Source organism: Daphnia pulex, chromosome 1 (assembly GCF_021134715.1).
Source record: "Daphnia pulex isolate KAP4 chromosome 1, ASM2113471v1".
Lineage (NCBI taxonomy): Eukaryota > Metazoa > Arthropoda > Branchiopoda > Diplostraca > Daphniidae > Daphnia > Daphnia pulex.
Genome location: NC_060017.1, coordinates 4,459,997 through 4,482,635, shown reverse-complemented (window position 1 = coordinate 4,482,635; position 22,639 = coordinate 4,459,997). Strand labels below are relative to the sequence as shown.

At 38.5% G+C, this 22,639-nt stretch overlaps 8 protein-coding genes and 1 long non-coding RNA gene across 14 annotated transcripts; 4 read left to right on the top strand and 5 right to left on the bottom strand.

The window, feature by feature from the left end:
- Window position 1: 1 nt before the first annotated feature.
- LOC124195367 (S-adenosylmethionine synthase-like) lies at window positions 2-2,901 on the bottom strand. The gene is made up of 8 exons (XM_046589737.1): window positions 2,406-2,901; window positions 2,214-2,291; window positions 2,028-2,150; window positions 1,858-1,962; window positions 1,640-1,791; window positions 1,360-1,578; window positions 1,116-1,298; window positions 2-1,056 (listed from the first exon to the last, which is right to left on the bottom strand). Exons 1-8 carry the CDS (start codon window positions 2,503-2,505, stop codon window positions 820-822), a joined length of 1,197 nt encoding a protein of 398 aa, XP_046445693.1. The 5' UTR covers window positions 2,506-2,901; the 3' UTR covers window positions 2-819.
- On the bottom strand, window positions 2,583-5,704 carry LOC124195357. The gene is made up of 2 exons (XM_046589728.1): window positions 5,575-5,704; window positions 2,583-5,437 (listed from the first exon to the last, which is right to left on the bottom strand). Exons 1-2 carry the CDS (start codon window positions 5,605-5,607, stop codon window positions 4,241-4,243), a joined length of 1,230 nt encoding a protein of 409 aa, XP_046445684.1. The 5' UTR covers window positions 5,608-5,704; the 3' UTR covers window positions 2,583-4,240.
- Window positions 5,705-6,019: 315 nt separating this feature from the next.
- LOC124195390 (cyclin-D1-binding protein 1 homolog) lies at window positions 6,020-7,481 on the top strand. The gene is made up of 5 exons (XM_046589766.1): window positions 6,020-6,301; window positions 6,359-6,671; window positions 6,739-6,892; window positions 6,952-7,109; window positions 7,178-7,481. The coding sequence occupies exons 1-5, from the start codon at window positions 6,217-6,219 to the stop codon at window positions 7,440-7,442; spliced, it is 975 nt and encodes a 324-aa protein (XP_046445722.1). The 5' UTR covers window positions 6,020-6,216; the 3' UTR covers window positions 7,443-7,481.
- Window positions 7,482-7,645: 164 nt separating this feature from the next.
- On the bottom strand, window positions 7,646-9,823 carry LOC124195376 (chitin-binding domain protein cbd-1-like). Of its 2 annotated transcripts, none has more exons than XM_046589757.1 (12): window positions 9,666-9,823; window positions 9,542-9,588; window positions 9,342-9,440; window positions 9,192-9,264; window positions 8,958-9,124; window positions 8,826-8,895; window positions 8,710-8,757; window positions 8,570-8,622; window positions 8,420-8,492; window positions 8,126-8,355; window positions 7,949-8,057; window positions 7,646-7,899 (listed from the first exon to the last, which is right to left on the bottom strand). In XM_046589757.1, the coding sequence occupies exons 1-11, from the start codon at window positions 9,700-9,702 to the stop codon at window positions 7,953-7,955; spliced, it is 1,002 nt and encodes a 333-aa protein (XP_046445713.1). In that variant the 5' UTR covers window positions 9,703-9,823; the 3' UTR covers window positions 7,646-7,899; window positions 7,949-7,952. The 2 variants fall into 2 exon arrangements, with proteins under 2 accessions (XP_046445713.1, XP_046445705.1); XM_046589749.1 differs by having other exon boundaries at window positions 7,959-8,057.
- A 1,616-nt stretch (window positions 9,824-11,439) lies between these two features.
- On the top strand, window positions 11,440-12,783 carry LOC124195178 (protein obstructor-E-like). 2 transcript variants are annotated; one of them, XM_046589662.1, is made up of 6 exons: window positions 11,440-11,598; window positions 11,667-11,704; window positions 11,803-12,123; window positions 12,181-12,244; window positions 12,311-12,438; window positions 12,512-12,783. In XM_046589662.1, the coding sequence occupies exons 1-6, from the start codon at window positions 11,559-11,561 to the stop codon at window positions 12,596-12,598; spliced, it is 678 nt and encodes a 225-aa protein (XP_046445618.1). In that variant the 5' UTR covers window positions 11,440-11,558; the 3' UTR covers window positions 12,599-12,783. The 2 variants fall into 2 exon arrangements, with proteins under 2 accessions (XP_046445618.1, XP_046445619.1); XM_046589663.1 differs by having other exon boundaries at window positions 11,441-11,598; window positions 11,809-12,123.
- Window positions 12,784-12,845: 62 nt separating this feature from the next.
- LOC124195220 lies at window positions 12,846-13,626 on the bottom strand. Its single transcript, XR_006875151.1, has 2 exons — window positions 13,075-13,626; window positions 12,846-13,012 (listed from the first exon to the last, which is right to left on the bottom strand). It is a non-coding gene; the product is annotated as an uncharacterized LOC124195220 (long non-coding RNA).
- Window positions 13,627-13,939: 313 nt separating this feature from the next.
- LOC124195129 (tudor domain-containing protein 7A-like) lies at window positions 13,940-17,895 on the top strand. Of its 4 annotated transcripts, none has more exons than XM_046589657.1 (14): window positions 13,943-14,214; window positions 14,289-14,426; window positions 14,490-14,584; window positions 14,646-14,908; window positions 14,973-15,708; window positions 15,779-15,968; window positions 16,034-16,259; window positions 16,323-16,416; window positions 16,479-16,706; window positions 16,743-17,007; window positions 17,077-17,114; window positions 17,196-17,376; window positions 17,440-17,563; window positions 17,635-17,895. In XM_046589657.1, exons 2-14 carry the CDS (start codon window positions 14,296-14,298, stop codon window positions 17,662-17,664), a joined length of 2,601 nt encoding a protein of 866 aa, XP_046445613.1. In that variant the 5' UTR covers window positions 13,943-14,214; window positions 14,289-14,295; the 3' UTR covers window positions 17,665-17,895. The 4 variants fall into 4 exon arrangements, with proteins under 4 accessions (XP_046445607.1, XP_046445599.1, XP_046445613.1 ...); XM_046589658.1 differs by having other exon boundaries at window positions 16,479-16,736; window positions 16,773-17,007; XM_046589651.1 differs by having other exon boundaries at window positions 13,940-14,214; window positions 14,293-14,426; window positions 16,479-17,007.
- A 149-nt stretch (window positions 17,896-18,044) lies between these two features.
- Window positions 18,045-18,942, top strand: LOC124195204 (putative peptidyl-prolyl cis-trans isomerase dodo). Its single transcript, XM_046589664.1, has 3 exons — window positions 18,045-18,261; window positions 18,349-18,443; window positions 18,518-18,942. The coding sequence occupies exons 1-3, from the start codon at window positions 18,210-18,212 to the stop codon at window positions 18,845-18,847; spliced, it is 477 nt and encodes a 158-aa protein (XP_046445620.1). The 5' UTR covers window positions 18,045-18,209; the 3' UTR covers window positions 18,848-18,942.
- Window positions 18,943-19,001: 59 nt separating this feature from the next.
- LOC124195162 (glutamine synthetase-like) lies at window positions 19,002-22,557 on the bottom strand. Its single transcript, XM_046589661.1, has 6 exons — window positions 22,051-22,557; window positions 20,736-20,987; window positions 20,039-20,475; window positions 19,752-19,951; window positions 19,543-19,682; window positions 19,002-19,483 (listed from the first exon to the last, which is right to left on the bottom strand). The coding sequence occupies exons 2-6, from the start codon at window positions 20,908-20,910 to the stop codon at window positions 19,335-19,337; spliced, it is 1,101 nt and encodes a 366-aa protein (XP_046445617.1). The 5' UTR covers window positions 20,911-20,987; window positions 22,051-22,557; the 3' UTR covers window positions 19,002-19,334.
- Between the last annotated feature and the right edge of the window lie 82 nt (window positions 22,558-22,639).

Sequence of the window (22,639 nt, the reverse complement as noted above, 5' to 3'; positions counted from 1 at the left end):
GTTTTTCTTTTTGGTGACCATTGTTTATTGATCTTCGTTTCTTACCGGCCCTCACCTTACAAAATATACGTAATAGGCGCGGCACTAGATACATTCAAACCGCACTAATAAAAAAAAAATAGAAACGAAGGGTCATTATTCCATTCGTTTAAAGGAGTGGCAAATGAAATCATTCCCTGATTGAGAAAACAAACAAAAAGTCTACAAAATCTTTATACGAAAAATAGGGAAAGAAAATTCAAAAGACGAAAAAAGTTGGGTATGTCAAATGGCCCCGCCCGTCAAACAGAATAGATGTTGGACAGAAGACACACATTATAAGAACTTTTTAGTGTAGTAGCAATAATATTTGAAGAAGGTGCAACTCTACAGCATCGGAGTGTCTCCAAAAAGTGCTCTTTTCCATGGACGAATTTTTGGAAACACAACACAAACGTACGCCGTTAGAAAAAAGAAGACTGGTAATGAAAAAAAGGATTGATAATAGTAAATATACGGCGTACATTCGCAGCGAGATCGTCTAGTCGGCAGCAGGTAGACACTTGATTCCATTTCGCTGTACACCACCTCCAAATAATATCATGAGATGGTGTCGACAGCTTTTTTTAAAAGAAAAGAGACTTGTCTAAAATTTCTGCTGCCGACAAAGAAACCCCTACACTGAGACACTGTAGAATTATAACAGAATAGCAGGTCTGAGAAAGGATAAGATCTTCTAGTGACTCAACAAGGACTGAGAAGCAGAAAAAAAAAAGAAAAAAAAAACGACAAGTGTTTTGCGGAGGGGTGGGAGATTGGTGGTCGACATTAGGTTAGGTCTTACAAAATCAAAGTTTTTGGCTGCTCCCAAGTAAATATGTCGCGCCCGAAATGGCCGTATGTACTAGTTTTTTGGTAGATGGGGTTCTTGAGGTTGAGGCTTTTGGCGATCGCACCGGGCCTCAAGTCGAAGTTCTTCTTGACAATTGCGAGCAACTCACCTTGGCTGTACTTGGATGTGCCGTAATCGAAAATCGTGATTGAGAGCGGTTCCGCTAAACCAATAGCGTAAGACACCTAATACAACAACAGAACCCATTAATTTCTTGAACGAGATAGGATAATTTGAAATCTACCTGAACAAGGCAGCGGCGGCAAATTCCACCCTTGACTAAAGATTTCGCAACCCAGCGAGCTGCATAAGCAGCAGAGCGATCCACTTTGGTGTAATCTTTACCGCTGAAAGCACCTCCGCCGTGAGCACCCCAACCTCCGTAAGTATCAACAATGATTTTACGACCAGTGAGTCCAGCGTCACCCTGAAAAAGGAGACAATCAATAAATAACATTGCAATACATGTATAAATTCTTCGACATTACCATGGGTCCACCATAAATGAACAGCCCGCAGGGGTTGATGTGGAAAATAGTGTTGGAATCCATGTATTTGGCGGGTATAACGGCCTTGATAACGTGCTCCATTACGTCTCGGCGGACTTCTTCCAGTGAAGCCTTGGCCAAATGCTGCGTAGAGATAACAACAGTGTGGACACGCAGGGGAACGCAAGCTCCGTTGTCGAAATAGTACTCGCACGTAACCTAGACACCAGATGTGATTAATAAATAATCTTATGGGTCAGATAAAAACAGTACTGCTTACTTGAGATTTGGTATCCGGGCAAGCCCACCAAAGAGTGCCATCGCGACGCAGCTCTGAGAGCCTTTGATTCAGTTTATGAGAGAGAACGACCGTAAGAGGCATGCATTCTTCAGTTTCATCGGTGGCATAACCAAACATCAATCCTTGATCACCTGAAATGAAAAACAAACTATTATAATTTGATGCTTGATAAAAACAATGAAAAACATGTTTTCTACCTGCTCCAACATTGTCATCGTCCCTGTCAACATGTACACCACTAGCAATGTTAGGAGACTGTTGTTCTAAGGCAACCAAAACATTGCAGGTTTTGTAATCAAATCCTGAAACAAAAATACATTTATTAATACTTGAACTTATGATTATGATTTAAACAATATTAACTGACCCTTGGATGAGTCATCATATCCAATCTGCTTGACTGTTTCACGAATAACTTTTTGGTAGTCCACAATGGCACGGGAGGTGATTTCACCACAGACCAATACCATGCCAGTTTTGCTGACAGTTTCTGTAAACACAACATAAAAAACATAAATAATGAATACTGGTACCTAATTTCAAGGAAACTTACCACAGGCAACTTTAGCTCTTGGATCTTGTGCTAGATGGGCATCTAAAATGGCATCACTAACTTGATCGCAGAGCTTGTCTGAAGGAAAACAAACAAACATAATTAAAACGTCAAAAGAGCAAAATCAATAGACGTTGGATACATAAACAATACAACGCACAGCGGGGTAGGGAGAAATACATGGATCATTACCTGGATGCCCCTCTCCAACCGATTCCGATGTGAAAAGAAACGTTTCAGACGTTCCATTGGCGCTCGAACTTTCTCCGTTAAGAACTTCTTTACCCGGCATGTCGAATAAAATTCAACCGACTAATTTAAAAACACTCGACACTTTACAGAAAAAAGACAGATTCTTTCTTATTTTGATTTTCTTATTTCTAAGCCTGACACAAAACCCCGTGGCAAACACGAGAGTTAGTTGGCTGGAATATTGGGAGAACTTCCTAGTTCGACTGCTGTGTGTGGAAAGAGGCCTTTGCACGTGGCGACTCCTGCATTTATAGACAAGCTCAAATATCGATCACGATATTTTTTAATCGTGAATCGTCGTGAGTATACAAGTTGATATTTTATAAATGCACGCACTGGACGTCTAACGCAATATAAAATATCTAGATTTACTTTCGTGACACGTTGCAGCCAGCTACGATTACACAGCAGTTTTGTATCTCAGCAGACGACAGAAAATTCAATTCAATTCAATTTATGTCATTCATGTCATTTACTTGTCGAAATATTTTTCACAAAGTTTTTAGGGCATTTAGGATTTGACATCACGCAACCTAGTTATCCTTTATGCGATAAGAGGCGCCAATCGAACATCGGGCCTCAAGTTACTTGAATAAGTTATTCTCCATGGCCTTTGATACCTTATATTTTCAGAAATGCTGACGACGACAATTTTTAGGCGAGAACCGTTCACAATATTTTTTCGAGACTTGAAAGAATGGCCGCTGAACCATCGAAAGATATTCCGATTGAAATATCTGATTGCATTGACGCAAAGGCCATCTTATCCTCGTACATATACAGCGAAAAAACCTTGAAGACCTGTTTCCTTATTTGAGTTAAAACTAACAGAACAGGAAGAGCAACGGTTCAAAAAAATTTCCAAATCTTGCGACCTCCAGCTATATTCACTGCAAGCATAGTTCAATCCCTAGACCTATTAAACCTGCTGTCCCCTGGAGGAGTTCATTATACTGATATCCCCCATTCGGCTGTTAGCGTTCGGCCCAGTCACGTCGCTTCAGTCTGTCAGCCTACCCAAATACAGAATTTGAAAACATCGCTGTAGAATACCTTAAAGCCAAAGTCAATTGTCGAATTAGTTGCTATTAAACAATAAGCAGTTGTTTATTTTTTCAGAAGGATAGTCATCAACCCAAATGTTATTCCTGGAGTTACAATTTTCTTATGATTTCGACTTGAATTTGAACGGTCTAACATTAAGTAACTAGCATTCCATCACGCTCCAGTCGGTTGTTAAGCAACGAAAGACTATAGCGGCAAAATTGTTGCATTTCAAAGCCAAAATATTGCGTTTCAGAATAATCTCTATTTAGAGCCGGAGGAGTTTAAAAACGAACTCAAAAGCCGCGTGTAGTTGTAGAAACTGCGCATCATTCCCCGAATCTCAAGGACGGCTACGAAAACCCCTTCGGATATTCTTCACGAAGGACGAGAATAATTTTCCCGAGAAAAGTCAGTCAAGTCTACTCAAAACATTCACAGCGGATTTTTTAAAATGCCTCTAATCTATTGGCCAACTATACATATTGATTTTTTTGTTGAAAACTTATCAATTTGTATTTTCTTCTTGCACAAAAAAGTACAGTTAATTCAGGAAAAAAAAAATAGAATAATTAAAACAGGTACTCGAACAAGAGATTTTTCAATGAGCATTTGGCCGTAGACCGTTGTCTATGCAAACAATTGTAACCAGTTTCAAATAACCAAGTGGATCAACAGAGAACTGGAGTAGTATTAACAAGACAATATGCAATTTTAATGGAGAACTGTTTCTATAATGTAATGAAAGAAGGCAGTGCACCTATCGGCGTACGATTCTTAGGCCCCGAAGGTTTTTCAGCGATCTCCACATCCACGTCATCAAGGACTTCGTCATCTGGTTTGGTCTTTGCCTCGTCATCATAATAACGTTTCCGTGTCTTGCTCTTAGTAGTTTTGGTCTTCTTGATACTCTTGTTGGGCTTAATTACAACAGCCAACCTTTGCAATCGACTACTGTGATGCGCCATTGGCCTGCAAACCGGGGATTTGAAGTTGGTGAAGCTACGATTGACCACAGAACGACTAACAATGGAACGATGATTGATGATGGAACGGTTGATGCCACTTTTCGTCAAAGTAAGATTCTTGGATTTCCAGCATTTGTTACGAATTAGTCTATACTTGTTTTGAATAACTTTGGGTAGCGACACGCGAGGACTTGAGCTCTTGGTAGCTTTCTTCTTGTTTTTAGTAACTCGGTTATCTAGTTTGAAACGTGAATTGATTGGAGGCTGCGTTTCAGTTGGTGTACTTGTAAATTTGGGAGGAGTTAGAAGTCTCGATGCATGAAACTGCGCACGATGGGTTGACAAACTAGCCAATTTGGGAGATTTCACAACTGATTTTCGAACCAATTTGTAGGCATGTTTGGTAGCTATTGCTTTCAATGGGCTCTCCATTTTCCGCCATTTATATTTGCTTCTCATTGGTTGATTTGTGAAATCCATTTTTGTCAAATTACGGCGTTCAGAAATGTGTCGAATCGGGCTTGGTTTCATATGGTGCTGCGCAATCGGTTGTGAGTTATGGCTGTTCAAGGCCATGATTTGTTGCTTTTTTTCCTTGGTTTCTTCTTGAATAACCACTCTGTTCAAATTTGGCGCCTGATCTCTTAACACAGCAGGAATTATTTCCAAATTTTTCACTTCGTGGGAAGCAGATGAAGTTCCAGTGTTCCTTTCGGGTTGCACATTAGGGAAAAACTTTGGGTTGACAATTATTCTTTTAGGGTTTGGCAATTCAGGGGGTGGGGCCACATTTGTTTGAAAAAAGGCTGGATTTACATGGATGAAATTTCCTCTTAATGTAGAAGGACCAGGCATTGCTTGATTCCACTGCCAATTCAAACTTGCGGGATTCACATGAAAGTAATGAGGAGGATAATTCCCCATCAAGTGTTGTGGGTTGTTAGGATTCATTCCAAATTTCTAAGAAAGAAGAAAACTACAATAATAAAGCTGATGCATACGCCAAAACAAAAATTTAATTCATTCAATTGAAAAAAGAAAAGTAAGTTATTACGAGATTCAAGGACAAGATGCTGATACAAACTGAAAATTTATACCTCAATGGTTTCTTTTCCAATTGAAAAAAACATTCAAGTTTACAATATTATCACGTCTATCATAGCTTCTAGCCTTCTATGAAAGCGTACGTATGAAAATTGATACCATGGAATCAATTGGCAAATCCATCTGGCATTTAATTAACTTACATAAACAATCCATTTCTTTTGGTATCAAATGATGTTATAAACAGAAAAAAAATACTTACGTGGTTCTGAAATAGTAGAAGAATCTAGTAAAACTATTCCCTACTATAAAAATGTTACTGGAAAAATAGGATTACTTTTTTTTAAAGATAACAAACGACTTTCTTTTCTGTGTTGATCGGGATTCGGGACATCGGGTGTTGATGAAATCGGTTCGGGCTGCATCCGACAATGCCAAGTCTAATGAAAGAAATAATTTTATGTAAAACTAAAAATGATTTGTGTTGTTTATGTATTAATAAATTAAATTCAAATACATTTTTTATTTTAAAGCAAATTGAATGAATAAATTATAAAAATGTTAAACAGAAAATATGATCTAGCAACAAAAAGCAAGCAGACGACATAATATAGAAGCAGGTTGTGTTGTATCAGCTTGTCGCTGTCATAACTCATGAGCGTATTTGACGACGAAAACATTTTAATTTGAAAGCAATGAATACCGGAAATTTGTCAGAAGTGTTTGAGGATATTTTTTCAAATTGTGACGTTCTAATTTCTAGTCTACAAAAAGAAAAAGGTTTATTCTATATCTCACTTTGATTTGTGCAAACGGTTAATTTTTGTTGTTTCTTAGAATCATCTTTGCAGCCATGTGAACAGGATTTACAGGAATTTCAATCAAACATTGTATCATTCTCTAAAGTTTTATCTCATGAAGCCACAAAATTTGCGATAGCCCATAGTAGCCCACCTTTTCCTGAGGCGTCAACAACCCAAAGCTTAGCTGGAAGCTTGTGCAATGCAACAAGTCAGCTCGTTGGATGCTACCTCTTGTTGCCCAATACTTGTGGTTCAACATTCCTCCAGATAATTGAAAAAGAATTGGAGTCTCTGATATTTGGTGTGAAGACATTTGTGGAAAAAATTCATAATTTGGTTTTGAAAAAGTATTTTAAGCACAATAATTTTGTATTTACAGTGATATTTTCTAAGACTTTAATTTTTGTTAACTAGTGACAACTTGCAGCCCTGCCTTCTGTCTACTGGAATCATCTGGGAATTTTGCGACAGATTGCCAACTTTGCCCAAAAGCAACAAAGAAGCAGTCTCTTCTGTCTTAAGTAGAGAAGAACAACTCATAAATGATGCAATTGAAGAACTTGAAGAAGTAAGTTGATCATTATTATCCTACCACTCCTGTGTGATTTCCAGCACAGTTTTCTTCAGGCTGCGAATGCATCAATAAATGAAGACGAAATTGACTCCGACGACGAAACTACAATTCGTGGTGTTGCGCTTGAACTTCATCCTTCAGTCAGAGGTCTTGTAAAAACTGCAGCAGCGCTCGTTCGACGAACCACGAAACTGGTCAACGATTTCAATGGGTAAATTCTAGACTAGAATAACCGTTCCATGCGTTTAATTGAGGATAGAACCAATTTTTGTTTCACAGTGTTGATCAAAACAGATTAGACCCTGTTGTTGAACAAGTTTCAACCATGAGTACCGAGGTTGATGATTTAATATGTTCACTCTATCCACCTGTAAACGTTGTGCTAGCTGTCGATCATGGCAACACATTGTCATCCAAAATGGACCAACTTTTAAAAACAGTCCAGGGAATTGCTGGAGAAGGAGATCAGGCCTGGATTGAATTGTTATCAAAAGCCGTCCAACATAATCTTCAAAATTTGCAAACCAAAGCTGCCTCGACGTAACATTTTCTGCGAACGAAATACATTGGAAAGTTACAGTTATTTTCTGATGTCTGGTGCCTATACTTACGGCCATAACGGGTGATCGTAAATCGTTCGACGTTCTTATTCATTATTATTAGCTGGAACTTTTTTTTTTGTATAAGAAAGTTGGGAGAAGCCAAGTTTAAATTCAAAGTACTACATTAAACGTGATAAGACTCGAATCAAATAAAAAATTTGCTGCATTCTATATATTTGAATTAAGTGATGCAAAACAGTGCAAAAACTGAACCCTTATCGAACATTTTAATTCTGACACACACATATGTATATAGTCGTTCGGCTATTTTGGAAAATAGGGTGTCGTATTGGAATTTTGTAATCGGAATCATGGTAATTGGGAATACGGTTGTTATAGTATTTGTTCCTGAGACTATTACACCAATGGACTGCCAGTTATTCCGACAAATCGCAGATCCTGCCAGAAAATTAAAAATTTAAATAACGAACTCTATTAATCTACAAACAATTTTATACCCGAAGAAACAGAATGGGATCAAATTGGCACCCTGGAACATTTACGGGGTCCTCGCAGTACTGCGTTGACGGATCAAATACTTGACCCACTGGGCAACTCTACAGAAATAAAAGTAGAAACGTAAAACGGACTGTTTGAAGTTTGGACATTACACATTAAAACTTACTGCTACAATATAATTGCCATCTGACGAGCAAACGTAGTATAAAGTACAGCTCTCCGGATAAGGGTATTGTCCTGCAGGTCCCGGACACACGAATGGAGCTGGAGTAGTAGGTTTAGGAGTTGTTGTAGTAGTTGTTGTAGTTGTAGTTGTGGTTGGTGTTGTTGTGGGGGTTGTAGTCGGTGTTGTTGTGGGCGTTGTTGTGGGTGTTGTTCGCGTAGTAGTAGTTGTGCCTATATTTAATCAAAGAAATTGTTAATTGATTTACAATAAATTCGATTAGCGACGTGTTATTACTTTTGCATGACGCATTTTCTTCCATGACGCAATTGTTGGTGGCCGGATCAAAGACCGCAGTACCCGGACAGTTCTGTAATGGATTGTGTGACAATCAAAACCTTAGATCATAGAGCTTATTCATATTTCTAACAAATGACATTTAGTTACCTGTAGATAAGCTGTTCCTCCGACACACGAGTAGTAGCTATTGCCGCAAGTTCCTTTAACGAAAAACAAAATAAGTAGTATTAGCTAATTGGGCCAAAACACATACAGAAAATGCATTTTGAATTTTACGACTTTCCTACCTGGCACTGGGTAAAAGCCATCTGAAGTTGGGCATTTGAATTCTGACTCTACAATTCACGAAAACAATAGATTATTTAATAGGGGCTCTTGACAAAAGGCGAAGTAATTAGCATACGGCAAGAAGCTTGATCTATAGCAGTGCACACCAGAGTAGCTGGATCGAAAATGCTGCCCTCGGGACAAGTCTAATAAAATGAGAAAAATTCGTGAAAAAGGTTAATCGATTCATTTACTCTAAGCTTAATACCGATATATAAGGCGATCCTGAGACGCACACATAGTAATCTGGCCCACAGGTACCGGGAATGGCGAAGAATCCCTCGAGAGTCGGGCAAGTAAAAGTAGGACCCGTAGGTGTCGTTGTTGTACGCGATGTGCTTGTAATCGTGGTCGCTGGAGAAGTCGTTGCACCGGCTGCATCATATTTTTGCAAGATTAATCGATGAAATCGAATTAACATATGGATTTTTATAGTACTTACTGCGACAGGAGGCTGATTCGTAAGGAACACATTTCGAGAGAAGCGGATCGAAAACACTGTTAGTTGGACATGTCTGAATGAAACATTATTTTCAATATTGACAAATTAGCATTATAAGAAAATATATTTGTCGTGAAACTAATTTGTCACCATTAGATAAGCATCCCCTCCGACACATGCGTAGTATTCCGCTGTGCATTGGCCATCGATGGCATAGAACCCGTCTGATGTCGGACAAGTGAAACGTTCCTATTTCAGCAAATACCAATAAAAGTTAAGTCAGTAAAATCCAATAAATAATTCATGCAATACAATATTACACAATTTCGACGGAAATTTTTAAAATGTACCTGTTTCATGATGGATAACGAAAAGGCACTAATTTCCAACAGGAAACCTGAACGTGATGGGCGCAGAAAATGTTAAAATCAATTTCATTGTGCATTTTCTATCAACAGGTTACGATCTACTCACTTTGCAGAAGGAACACAGAGAAAAGCGATTTCAGCATTGTGAAATTCTTCTTGATTCTGATTTTACTATACTTGATTAAGCCAGCGATTTAAATGTAACGTCACAGACCAAACGTTTACCGTTTTATACTGTCGCTTGGCATTCACGATTGCATTATTTTTGGTATCCGTGTGGTATTTCACGGCAGTTGTAGTTGCTATCAATTGAAAACAACAACAAAATCTAAATGAGAAGTAGGAATAAGGAACTTCTGAGATTGCATTGTCATCTTAACTGATGTGCTCTGTCATTTTTAAATCCTTGTTTTCTTGTCTTAAAACTAGAACCGGAAAATCTCCACGTGCATCTAAACGACAAGCTTGTCAGCAATCTAATCCTGAAGAGCCTTTTGCCCGTGTTCATATAAATTGCGGCATCGATGCAAAGTCGAGATTTTCATCCTGCTTTTGACATTCGCTTTATCGTTAGTAACCTGGTACTATAGGTACTGGTACTCCCTACCTGGTGATCCCACATCGTAGACATGACCTTACTCGTTCTTATAATTTCAGATATCTCATTTGAAACTAAGTAAAGACTACTGATGTTTTTTTAATGAAGTATTTCTAGCATGTTGACATTTTTCCCGTTAATAAGAAAATTGGGTTTTTATTTGCTTATTTGTTGGTCTTGTTTTTTTTATCAGGTCTAAAAAGTTATTTTGAGCCACTTGTACACATTACATTATTTAATTTAAAAAATCCCCCGGTAAGACGACTATCTTTAAAAATGTGAAGTTCCCTTAGATATGTTCATGTCTCCTGTTGATGGACTTATTTATAAAGGATTAACAAAGGATTTACAAAAAAATTCCATCGTGACAACCACTGCGCCGCCACTGCGCAAGTGCGCGTGTATACTTTACACTTAGAACCGTTTACAACATTAGGTAATAAATAAGCCTTCGTACCTTTGATGGGAATGCCAAGATCCACACATGAATCGTTATCTTATTTGAACGACGACAAACAAAAAATGTTGCCCAAATAACGCTTGTCAGCATTAATCAAATAAATTAATATTATATTGATTAAAACGAGGACAAAGCTGTCGTAATACAATAAGTAGACTATTCTAAACAAAATAAATAGTAAAGGTCCCTAAACAAAAACATTATCCAACTATGTGTAATGGATTGTATTTGAACATTTTTTTGTGCTTTTTTCCCACTTGAAAAGTAATTAAGAAATACGTGAGTAAAATAAGGCACAACCTTGCGTGAAATTGTGTATTATAGCAGAAAATATGTTCATCCGCATCCCTTGCATGCAGTGGAGAAATTTGCCATTAACATTCGTCCATCAACTCAAATAATATAACTTTTAACGAAAAGCCAATAATTTACCACAATTACGTGTGATGTGTTGCGTAACATGTGCAAAATTTTTCATCAGAACAGCCAGGATAGATAATAAGGACACTGGACTCGGTCACCTAAATTAATGTTTACAGGTGAGGACGGTTGAGGAGTATAAACATACTTTGGCAAATTCCTTCCATCTTGAATTTTTGCTGTATCATACCACCCCTGTTTAAAACTCCACAGAGTCGTATTAATTATTTATTGATGATACTATCAGTCGTTGTTTGTTTCCTTTCCACCCACAGAGTTCTAGAATATTTATCGCCGACAAAAAGTAAAGATGCTATCTCGCATCATGTGTAGGATGCATACGTACCGATCACGCTTGTTGCTTGATAACTGTTTGATAAAATGGCCATTCGATAAAAGGTGGAACGTTTAAATAATGAAGTACCTTGACTACTCTATATTCCACCCTTGGTAACAAGAGTGAAACATCACTTTTTTTGGAGTCATTTGCATATATCTATACTCAGCAACAGCTATAGAAAATGAATTCAAAAGTTATAGCCTCATTGCTGGCTTTCTGCGGTAAATATAAATCCACTAAACATCTCAAATTTCAACTAAAAACTGACCTCTAAATTTACTTGGATCAGGACTTATGGCAATTGTCGCGGGAGCCTCAAATTCAAAGGTACATAACTTTCTTCTTGATTAAAAGAAAAGCGTAATCTGCACAACAATAAAACAGCAAGTCATGGCATTCATATTAAATTGTCATGTCTAATTTTGTTACAGATAGAAGCAAGAGATATCGATTTAGGTGAATCCGATTACCAATGTCCCGAAGGACTTTTCGTAGCCCCGCACGAAACGCAATGCGAGTTGTACTACATTTGCGCCTCGGGTGGCACTCCCACTCACTTGTATCAGTGTCGAGACGACCTGTTGTTTGATCTCGAATATTACGGATGCAATTTTAAAGAACAGGTGGATTGTGGAGACCGTCTAGCACCCTTTACTTGTCCTTCTCCAAACGGAAAATTCCCTGTCAAAGAAGGAGCCTGTGATTCGCGATATTACATATGCACCGATGGCGTCGCAGACTTACAGGTGCGACATTTAATATTCCTATTTTTGAAGAAATCATTTCTCTATTTAAAATGGTAGACTTGTCCAAATGGAGGGATTTTTGACGCCACCGTATCATCGTGTGTTGCAACTCCTTGTGCTAGTGAGTAATTGACAAAATTTACACAAATTTGTGGTGCTTTAAAGTTGCGTTCGATTCTTTTCATAGCGACAACGACAGTAGCCGTACCAACGGCACCTGGTCCATTTGAATGTCCCGAACCGAATGGATACTTCCCCAGTCCTTATTCTTGCTCTCAGTATTACGTTTGCCTTGAAGACAATTCGTATCTTTATGTAAGCTACAATATATTGTCTTATCTGCATATTATTTTCGTTCTCAATTAACGCTTTGTTTTTCTCCTGACAGAATTGTCCTGCTGGACTTTATTATAACCCAGCTCTCGAAGCCTGTGATTGGCCAGCCAATGTCAACTGCAATTTGCCTGGATTTTAGAAAATTGGTGAGAACAATTTATGTGAAAGAGTCGTATAAAATACTATCACCTACTAAACTTCCTCTCGATGTATTTACAACGTTTATTTTAAAAGACACACTTATATCTTACATATTATGCGAATCATTAGTTAATACAAGTTACGTAATGATGTAAAAAAACATTATTTACGTTGAAAGCAGCAGTTAAGAATTATATAGTCAACCTAGGTTACGAAGAGATAAGTAAAGGTGAACTCTTGGAAGATTTATATAATCGCTTAAATGTTATTTCTCTAAAAGTTCCATCTTTAAGAATATCATAGCTGATGTCTTACAACTGTCAATTTTCCTAACAGCAGTAATCATTTTAATACCAGAAAAGCTGCAGCATTTTCATTTTGGTGTTGGAACTACTAGGAAATGGTTTCCAATCTGAAAGTGAAAACTTAGTATTAGACTATTTATTTCAAATTTAAAGTTTTAACCTACAAAACCTTCATCAAAGTCAGTACACAAGGAATGTTCTCTGTGTTTAGTCTCTTGGTATCATAAGGATCATCTGAGAGCTCCACATCAGGTTGATATCCGTCCATGGTTGCTATTTTAATAGATGGAATTTGTGTTGCAAAAAAAGAGCCGATTTCTCAGCCAATGACACTGCATCATAAGAGTCCCCTCCACATTCAAGAATCTATTTTAATGCCATTAAAATGTTTCATGAGAATTTGTTGATTGGTGGAAATATCACATCAGCTATACCAATATGTCAACATACAAGACCCAACATTGCTGTCGACTGTCGTGTCAATAAAGAAAGTTGTCACCCCATACTTTCGAGTCAAACTCGCGCGTAGGTTTTTAATTTTTTGGGCGGATTCATTTCGGTTAGCAATTTTTTTTCCCGTTCATATTGTTATGAGGCTTTTTTTTATCCCTACAAAACGATTAATCGAACAAAAACATCGAACCCAAAGCTAAAAAGACACCAACTCCGCAAAAAAAAACCCTATCGGGAAACTCGCGCGCGAAGCAAGGGATCGGCATACAAGTTACGTAATGATGTAAAAAAACATTATTTACGTTGAAAGCAGCAGTTAAGATTTTGATTTAAAAAAAAATAAATCGGTACAAATTAATAGTAGAATTTCCCCCAAGCCTAAACACTTTCAAGTTGTCTCGAAGCGTCTCGAAAGCTTGAGAGAAAAAAGTGTCGCCCAGTTCGCCACTCGCTAGTGGAGTTTTATCGAGGAGGAAACTCACTAAACAAATAATAACCCACGTAGGTTCTAGTAGAAAATTTAATTAAGGAATAATGTCTGAAATGAAATGACTCAAATGAGATTACTTTTTTGGAATTTCCCCTCCATGCAACAGGAAATGAAGTCAAAGGCAACGCTGCTGAATTGTGCAAAACAAAAGAAAAACAAAGGTCCTACGCAACGCAATGTGCTTTTAACACAGCATTCGATACCATCTCGTCGCAAATTTCGTTTCCTATTAGAAAACGTGGCCTCTTGGCCTAGATTCACTGTTTTTCTCTTTTAATTTCTGACCATTAAAATATTGATGTAAATTTTGTACCGTTTCTCATCGTTTTAGTTCGCTGACTTCCGTTTTAATTTCGAGAACTTTTGGTATGAGAAATTGTGAGATTTGTCTTATGTGAGTTATTTTAGTATTTTTACTTCAATGATTGAATATGGTATAGGCAGAAAATGAACTTGGGTTTAAAAGAAGAAGTGAAAGTAGTGGTGAATTCCCTACTAGTTCCACATTCACGAGGCTTGACTTTGGACAAGCTATTGAATGAGTATGCCAATGTTGAAATGAAAGAATTTCCATACAAGTTAGTATAAATACACTTCTACTTTGTTGAATAAATCTAGTTAACACAGTTTATCTTTTAAAGGCAACTTGGACACAATAACCCAGCTGATTTCTTAGCTTCTATTCCTGATGTAGTGAAATTTACTAGATTACCAAGTGGACATGTTCTTCTCCAAGGTAATAGTTTAAAATCCATTCATAACCTGCTCGAATTATTAATTTTTTCCATCTTTACCAGCTATTTCTAATTCAAAAACTGGTCACATTCAAGAATTAGTCAAAGGCCAGAAGAATAGTCAAACTGCTAGTTTTAAAAACTATAACAGAATAACTCAATACAACAATCACTATCAACCTCCTGCCAGACGATATCCCAATCATACAATGCAGGGCAATAGGAATCGCTTCCAACCAACACAATTTTCGGCACCTCCACGAAGAATGACTCAATCCTATTCTAACATGGCAGGCAACACAAATGGCAAACCAATGGCTTCACAAGTACAAAGTTTGCTAACTTAATTTTTAAAAAAAAGCTAAATAAATTTTTCTATTTTTATTTAAGGTTGTACATATAAATGCAAATTCATTGATGGCTGAAATAACATCATCCCGAACATGTTCAAGTGTTGAATATGAGTCTCAACTGGTGTCTGAATTTAAAAATCTTTTTCAGTCTTATCCTGATGGAATTGACATTGCTCATGTCTTTGCCCTCTATTCGAATAAGTTCAAGAAAGAAGTGTCTCTTCAAAATATTGAGCCGAACTTGACTTCTTTTGCCTTCTTCCAACGACATAGTAACGTGTTTAGATTGTGGAAGCGTTCAGACAACACTTTGGTGGGTCTTGCAGGAAATGAGACACTACGACCAAGTCAACTAGAAACAGCAATTCCGTCACCACATGCAGATCGAGGGAGTCTAACTGGAGCAGTGCCCAAGATGCACACTCCAAATAATGCAGCTTATTCAAATGGTCAATCTCCTACGAATAGAGCGACTCCAAAGTTTCAATCACCGACTACTGCAGTCCCTGTTCAATTCACATCTCCGACTAACGTAGCTGCCACAACACAGTCGGAAGATACAATGTATCGTACAACGAATGGACATCTTGTTCAAACTCAGTGGACCGCGTTGGATATTCGCACGCGCATTCCCGGGACTAAGCCTTTACAAACAGTGATAGTTGGTGGCAGAGATTCTGAAGAAAATCTTGCTCACCTCGTGCCACCGAAACTTGTACCCGTTCCTTGGCACGCCCCGCCTCGCGCCGACGAAGTTTTGCCCGATACGTTTGGTATATTTTATTACTTTGATAATTATTTGACAAGTTTGATTTCACATTTATCTCTTTTTCGTTTACACAGGTGTACGTAAACCCAAGATCAAACACGTTTATGAAGTTGACATCCCAGTGGGACGTCAGGCATTCCCTGGAAATTTAGCCGATTTCGACTATTTCTTTCTGATTGTTGCGGAGGTCTATTCTCCAGGCGAATTCTATTGGTTCTTGAGCGAGAACAGAAAGCCCATTGAAGATCTTACAGATGACATGACGTAACTTAAAAATCATAAAATATGACTGCGGCCTGGAAATTTGACTTTTTACATTTGAAATTCAGGTTGTTTTACAGCAGTAACCCTGAGTATGTCATATCCCGGACTGAGATGTACATTGGCCAGCTAGTTGCTGCCATGTACACTGACAATCTCTGGTACAGGGCTCGAATCGTTGGATGCCATGAAGAATATTTCCAGGTTTTTTATGTTGACTATGGTAGTAAAAACTTCGTGAAGCTGGACAGGATCCGTCATCTCCATCTCCATTTTTTGAAAATGCCTCTGCAGGTAATTTTGTCTTCAAAAAATGGTTCGTTTGTGTTGCATTTAAATTTCCCTGTTATATTCCAGGCTTTCCGAGGTCGAATTTTTGGCATCCAGCCGTTACAACACGAGACTAAGTGGTCATTTGAATCAGGGAAATGTTTTTTGGATCTCATTAAAGGTGATTTCATTAAACTGTGTATTCATATAGACAGCTCATACTTATTATTATAAATTACTTAGGGTGTAAGATTATTGCTGCTGCAAAGATGGTTGAAGAGACCTTAGAGATACCAGAGTATGAAATCGACACAGTCTACTCTTTGACTTTGGTTGATACAACAAAGGAGAAAGACATCCACGTCAGTGATTATTTGATTGAAAGTGGATTTGTTTCGCCTTGCGAAGAGGAACAAATTGCTGTTGCCTCCGCAAATTCTGTTTATGAATATTCCACGCCGTCGCCTCCAGCTGAACACACCGGTAGAGCGCCTTCACCAAATCCAACTGAACACACCGGTAGAGCGCCTTCACCAAATCCAACTTGCGCGTTTCCCTCATCGGCAGTAAATTCAGTTACAAGCCAGATGCAGACAACAAGCATTTCGATTACGACACCGACCCTGATTTCAAATAACGAACATCTTGATTTCGAGAATCCATCAATAGACGAAGAGGTATTCAATGAAAGAATTTCTTCGAATATCCAGCCTGAAGAAAACGTGATTGCCTCGGTGAATGAACCCCTTCCAGTCTTAGCATCTGAAAGAAGGTAAAGAAGCTTATTTTTTTTTAAATACTTAAACTTGATTTCAAACTCCATTATTTCGATTGTTTGCAGTTTGGAGGCGAATGAGTCAAAATGCGTCGATGTAATAGGTAAATCCCCATTGAACTATTTCGCTGTTTTTGTATTTTTTTGAAATTTCATAATTCTATATTGGATTTAAATGTCATCAGTTTTGAAAGACGAACGAAGGCTATATACAGTAGAAGATGGTGGTGAATTGTATCTTCCTAAGCCGGACATCTTAATGCTCATCCCGAGTCTGGATAGTCAAATTGCCGCCTTTAAAGCAAAGATCGACTGCAAAGTAGTCACTGCCGAAACGCATCCAAATATCTTTGCCGATTGCGCGAAGTAAATATCTTTAGCCATAATTTTACATGATTTAAAAGAAATTCATCTGATTTCGTCTTATAGGGCTGGGGCACCTTGGATGAAAGATGATTCCTTATCTGAACTCACTCTTTATTCACTGCAATATGTTTCTCTACTGTTCTTCTTGTGTTCGGTGAAAGATAAGGTTGCCTCTTCAGCTATTGAGGTAATTTATTGCATCTAAGTTATCAAATAATTAATAAAGCATGTATTAACATCATTCTTTGATGTTTGTAGGCAAAGCGAAAAGAATTCAGCAATAAGTAAATAAGCACATTTTTCTTTTTATGATTTTCATTGAGTGCTCAAGTTTGAGCAATTAATTACCTTCCAATTCTTTATTTTATCTGATAAACAAGTATTTAAACCAGGAAAAATCAGTTTTTATAAAATTGAATCAAAACTGTCATTGAACAAAACATACTGTCCTAATTTTGTAATTTACTTGTATTGTTTACTTTCCGTGCAACAATAATACAGAATGTAAAAAATGAAAAATTTATGAATTAAAGATGAAAATTTTCTGTAAACTAAAACGTCTTTTGTAAATTCAAATTGTATTGTAAAATCAAGTTCAAATTTGAAATTTATGTTAATGAAGAAGTGCAAGTGCTGCCACCTAGAGATATGCTACCTAGTTACCTACAGTATCTCCTTCTCTGGACTGTTCTTTGCTGTCAAAGTCAAATCAAGCCGACAACTTTGTCGTAGTTTGAAAACCATACATACTATTGTCGCTATTTTATATTTAATATAATTCGTCGTGTGCACATTTCGCAAAGTCTCTATACTCAGTCAACACCACCATCAAAATGTCTGAAGAATTGCCACCTGGTTGGGAGAAACGTGTAAGCCGATCGTCAGGTAATATAGTCATCTTCTTTAATGCAATTAGTAGCTGGAAACTATTGTGATTTTCGCTTTTATTTATTCACTTTGTATTGATTGCAGGAACAAGTTACTACTTGAATATCTACACCAAAGAGAGTCAATGGGATGCTCCAACTAAACCAGCAGAGCGTGCTTCATCAAACGGCCCAGAAAAGGTTTGTTTTTATAAATAATTCTCTATTACTGTCATCAAACCAAATTGTAAACTAAAAGTGTATCTCTTAATCAGGTTCAATGCAGTCATCTTCTTGTCAAACACAGGGATTCTCGTAGACCATCATCATGGCGGCAAGACAACATCACCATATCTAAAGAAGAGGCTATGGATTTGCTAGTTGTTTATCAAGAGCAGATTGTTAATGGTGAAGCTTCGTTTGCTGAATTGGCCTCAAAATACTCAGACTGCAGTTCAGCCAAGAAAGGTGGAGATCTTGGTAGTTTTGGTAGAGGAGCAATGCAGAAACCGTTTGAAGATGCTGCTTTTAGCTTAAAAGTTGGTGGAATGAGTGAACCTGTGTGGACTGATTCAGGAGTTCATATTATTCTTCGCACTGCTTGAATTACATTTTTCTTTTAATTCTCTTTTTACTAGAAATTTTGGATGTTTTCGTCTATTGCATACCATACCCTTATACAACATTATTATTGCAAGTATAAATTTGTTTTTTACAATTTCTTCAACTAATTTAAGAAAACACATCAAGGGTTCAGAGTTTAGATTATCTAAAAATTTTTGTATTTACCTGACATTAAGTTTGGTAACACATACTGCATATTTCATGTTTGCTTACTGATGAATTTCAAAATTGCCAATCGATCAGATTATTTACACAAATCGATAACGTCACATAGGATTAAAAAGGGAACGACCACAGAATGAGAATATTAAAATTAGAGGGGTCAGATTACAATTTGGCGATAATCGATAGAACGTGGTAGTTTTTTTTGTTGTTGTTGTTTTATTTTTGCGCCTTCGGGACATAGAAGGAATGGATGGTTTACTCTTCTTTATGTGAAAAATGGGACCTAAAAAATATCAGGATAGTCTATTGTTCGAGACAAGTGGTGCGGACAACCACTTCGGTCACTTGATATGGATCAGAGTTGGAAGCCGGACGGCGATCTTCCAAGTAACCTTTGCGTTCTTCAGCCACTCCACGAGGCACGCGAATACTGCAACCGCGGTTAGCCACACCTGAAAAAGAATTTAAAATTTAAAAACTGAATTTAATTCAATCTCTCCATTTGACATACCGGCAGAGAAATCGTGAATGGACGAAGTTTCACAACGGCCGGTAAGACGTCGCTCATTGTCTTTGCCTTCATGGGGATCGTAGGCTTTGATGTGTTTCACATGGCAGCGAGACAATTTTTCAATCGCTTTTTCAATCTCTCTGTAAATTGGAAATGCCAGTTTGAAAATCAATAATTCATCATTCATTTTGTTTTTCTCTAAAACTTACGCAATGCCGTTCTCTTCTCGCATGGCTTTGGTGGAGAAGTTGCAATGAGCTCCAGCTCCGTTCCATTCACCTTTCATCGGTTTAGGATCCAGGGAAACATTGACGCCGAAATCCTCAGCGACGCGATGCAAAATGTAACGGGCCATCCACAAATCATCGCCCATTGTAATACCTTCGCAAGGACCAACTTGGAATTCCCACTGTAACAAAACAACAACAACAAGATTACGATATTGCCCTGACGTAATCTCCTGTTATCTTTTCAAGGATTTCAAATTTTTTTTTACCTGAGCGGGCATAACTTCAGCGTTGGTCCCCGAAATATTGACCCCGGCGTAAAGAGCAGCACGATAATGAGCTTCGACAATATCTCGTCCGAAAACTTTGTTGGCTCCTACACCGCAATAGTACGGTCCCTGAGGTCCGGGGAAGCCATTCTTGGGCCAGCCGAAAGGGTGGAGATCATTATCTAACAGAGTGTATTCTTGCTCAATGCCAAACCATGGCTCGTATTCGGCAGCCGAATTCATGGCTTCAAGGCAAGAGTTGCGATGGTTTGACTCGGTGGGTCTCTTGTTGTACTTGTAGGTGTCGCAGAGGACGAGCCTGTTGTTGCCCAAACAGAAAGGATCGCGGTAGATGGCCACCGGGTAGAGATAAACATCCGAATTGCTGCCTTCGGCCTGATATGTTGAACTTCCGTCATAGTTCCAAATTGGCAATTCTAAACAAAAGAAAAACGAAACAAACAAAACATTGAAGAATGGTTGGCCAGCGGCTAGAAATCTAAAAGATGCAAAAATGTTTCTAGTCGTAACCGGATTTGGAACCTTGTTTTTCTCATTCACCAAGGCCATTATAGTCCGAAACATTCATTAGTTATGCGAAGGAGCGTGCCAAATGCTCATAAATGGAAAAGAGGGCGTCTCCGACAGAGCGACAAAACAAATAATAGGAAGTTTTTCTTTTGTGTCAATTATTTACCCGATGGAGTCTTTGGGATGAAATCGATGGTTCTCGTCTTTGCTCGGACGTATTCGCCCGTGCCGTCGATCCAGACATACGTAGCCATGACTTTGTCGTCTGGCTGCGGGAGTCTCATGTAGCGATCCAGCACGGCTTTGTTGGTAGCGGACGCGTTAGTCATTAGACCTGCCATTTTTTTCTTTTGTGTTTCTGGGTTGTGAAGATTCTCCAAAAATTTCCAATCAAAGTCTTACACGTATCAACGATTCCCTGTTAAAATTTAAAAAATAAAACATTTAATTATTATTTGATATTTTCGTAGAGATAATCATCTGTCCCTGACTCATATGACTAAAAGGGACTATGTGGTCGACGGGTCATCCAACAAAAATAAATTGCGTTGTTGCTTTTATTTTCTTTGTCTCCATGCCAAAAATGTTGTTGTTGTGTTGTTGTGCTGCTGGTTATGTAAGATAGGCAAAGAGCAACCGAGAGAAAGGAAATTAAGCTGCTGGAGGTTTCTAGCTGGCTGGCTGGATCAATTTAAAAAAACCGCTCCGAACTGGATCGACGAAGCGATGTGAACCAGTCGGAACTGGATTCAGCACACACAAAGGAGACGGGAGGGGGGCACCGTGCAAGGATTTTCCTTGCACGACAGCGCAAGCGCACAGAGAATACCCCTACACATACGGGAGAGACTCATCATGGCAACAACCCAAAAACGTTCGGGATTTCCGCACGCAATGAACTCGCTCGTCCCCCCACAATCGTTAGATATTTTTCGAGTTTTCGCTTTTTGTTTTTTCACGCCAGTATGGGCTAGTGAAATTGCGCAATCTCTTCGGCAGATAAAAATGAGGCCGAGCAAAAATTTAAAAATGAAAAAAAAAAAATTCGTTCGGATGGCCAAAAAGGGGGGGATTACCACCAATCTCACTTGTTGACGACAAGGAATAGAAAAAGGATCGTGATATCACGTGATCTCCGTTTGACCCACTTTTCCCTGGTTCGCGCCTCAGCAACAACTTACTTTCAGTTTCGTAAACAACATGAAATATTTTATTATTTTTCAAGCCTTGTTAATCTGATAAAATCAACTCCAGACAAAAGGGTGGGGTTCCAAAAATATTCTAAGAAATCAATTAAGGGACGAAGGTCGCTTGGGGTGGAGTCGATAAAATACGCCCATGGAGCCTACATGACCTCGCTCGACCTTGACCCCCATCAAAATTTACAACAACCAAACAAATAGGAGTGGTCCACAAAAATTACATAAATGTCAAACCAGTTGCTAAGTGATGAAACCCAAATAAAAATCAGTCAGTCGTACCCGAATTGTTCTAAAGTTGCGGTCTCGAGTGGTGGTGTCCGCCTCTTGGTGGTGTGGACTCTTCTCGTTAGAAGAAGGTAGTGGATTGAGCTGCTAGTCGAACGAACGGCAGATTTTATAGACGAGTGAGAGAGAGAGGGGGGCCCCTCCTTGTCGTTTGAGACACCGAAAAGAATGACCGAGTGAAAGGCTATTGGTTCTCAAACTGGGATGTACCCCCACCATAAAGGAATAAAACGCACCGTGCACAAGAAATGCAGATGGAGTCGTTCAAAAAAACCTCCTCCTGCCTCCCCCCCACCACTCTGCGCACATACACACACAAAAAGAAACAAGAAAGCTGGCGCTATGAGGTAATGTGCCATTCTATACTCGGCGTCAAGCCCAACTCGAATCCATAACAAACATATGAAGCAAGAACCGTGAGGGACTTTTTCCGTAGGGCAGTGTAGACACGACAGCGTGTATTCTTTGTGTGTAGTTTGCTTCACGTTCCCTCTCTAAAAAAGACTAGGGACCAATGGCAATCGGCATCGCACGTGATACCCTACTGATCACACTGTTCCCCTTTGGCTTTGGAGATATTATT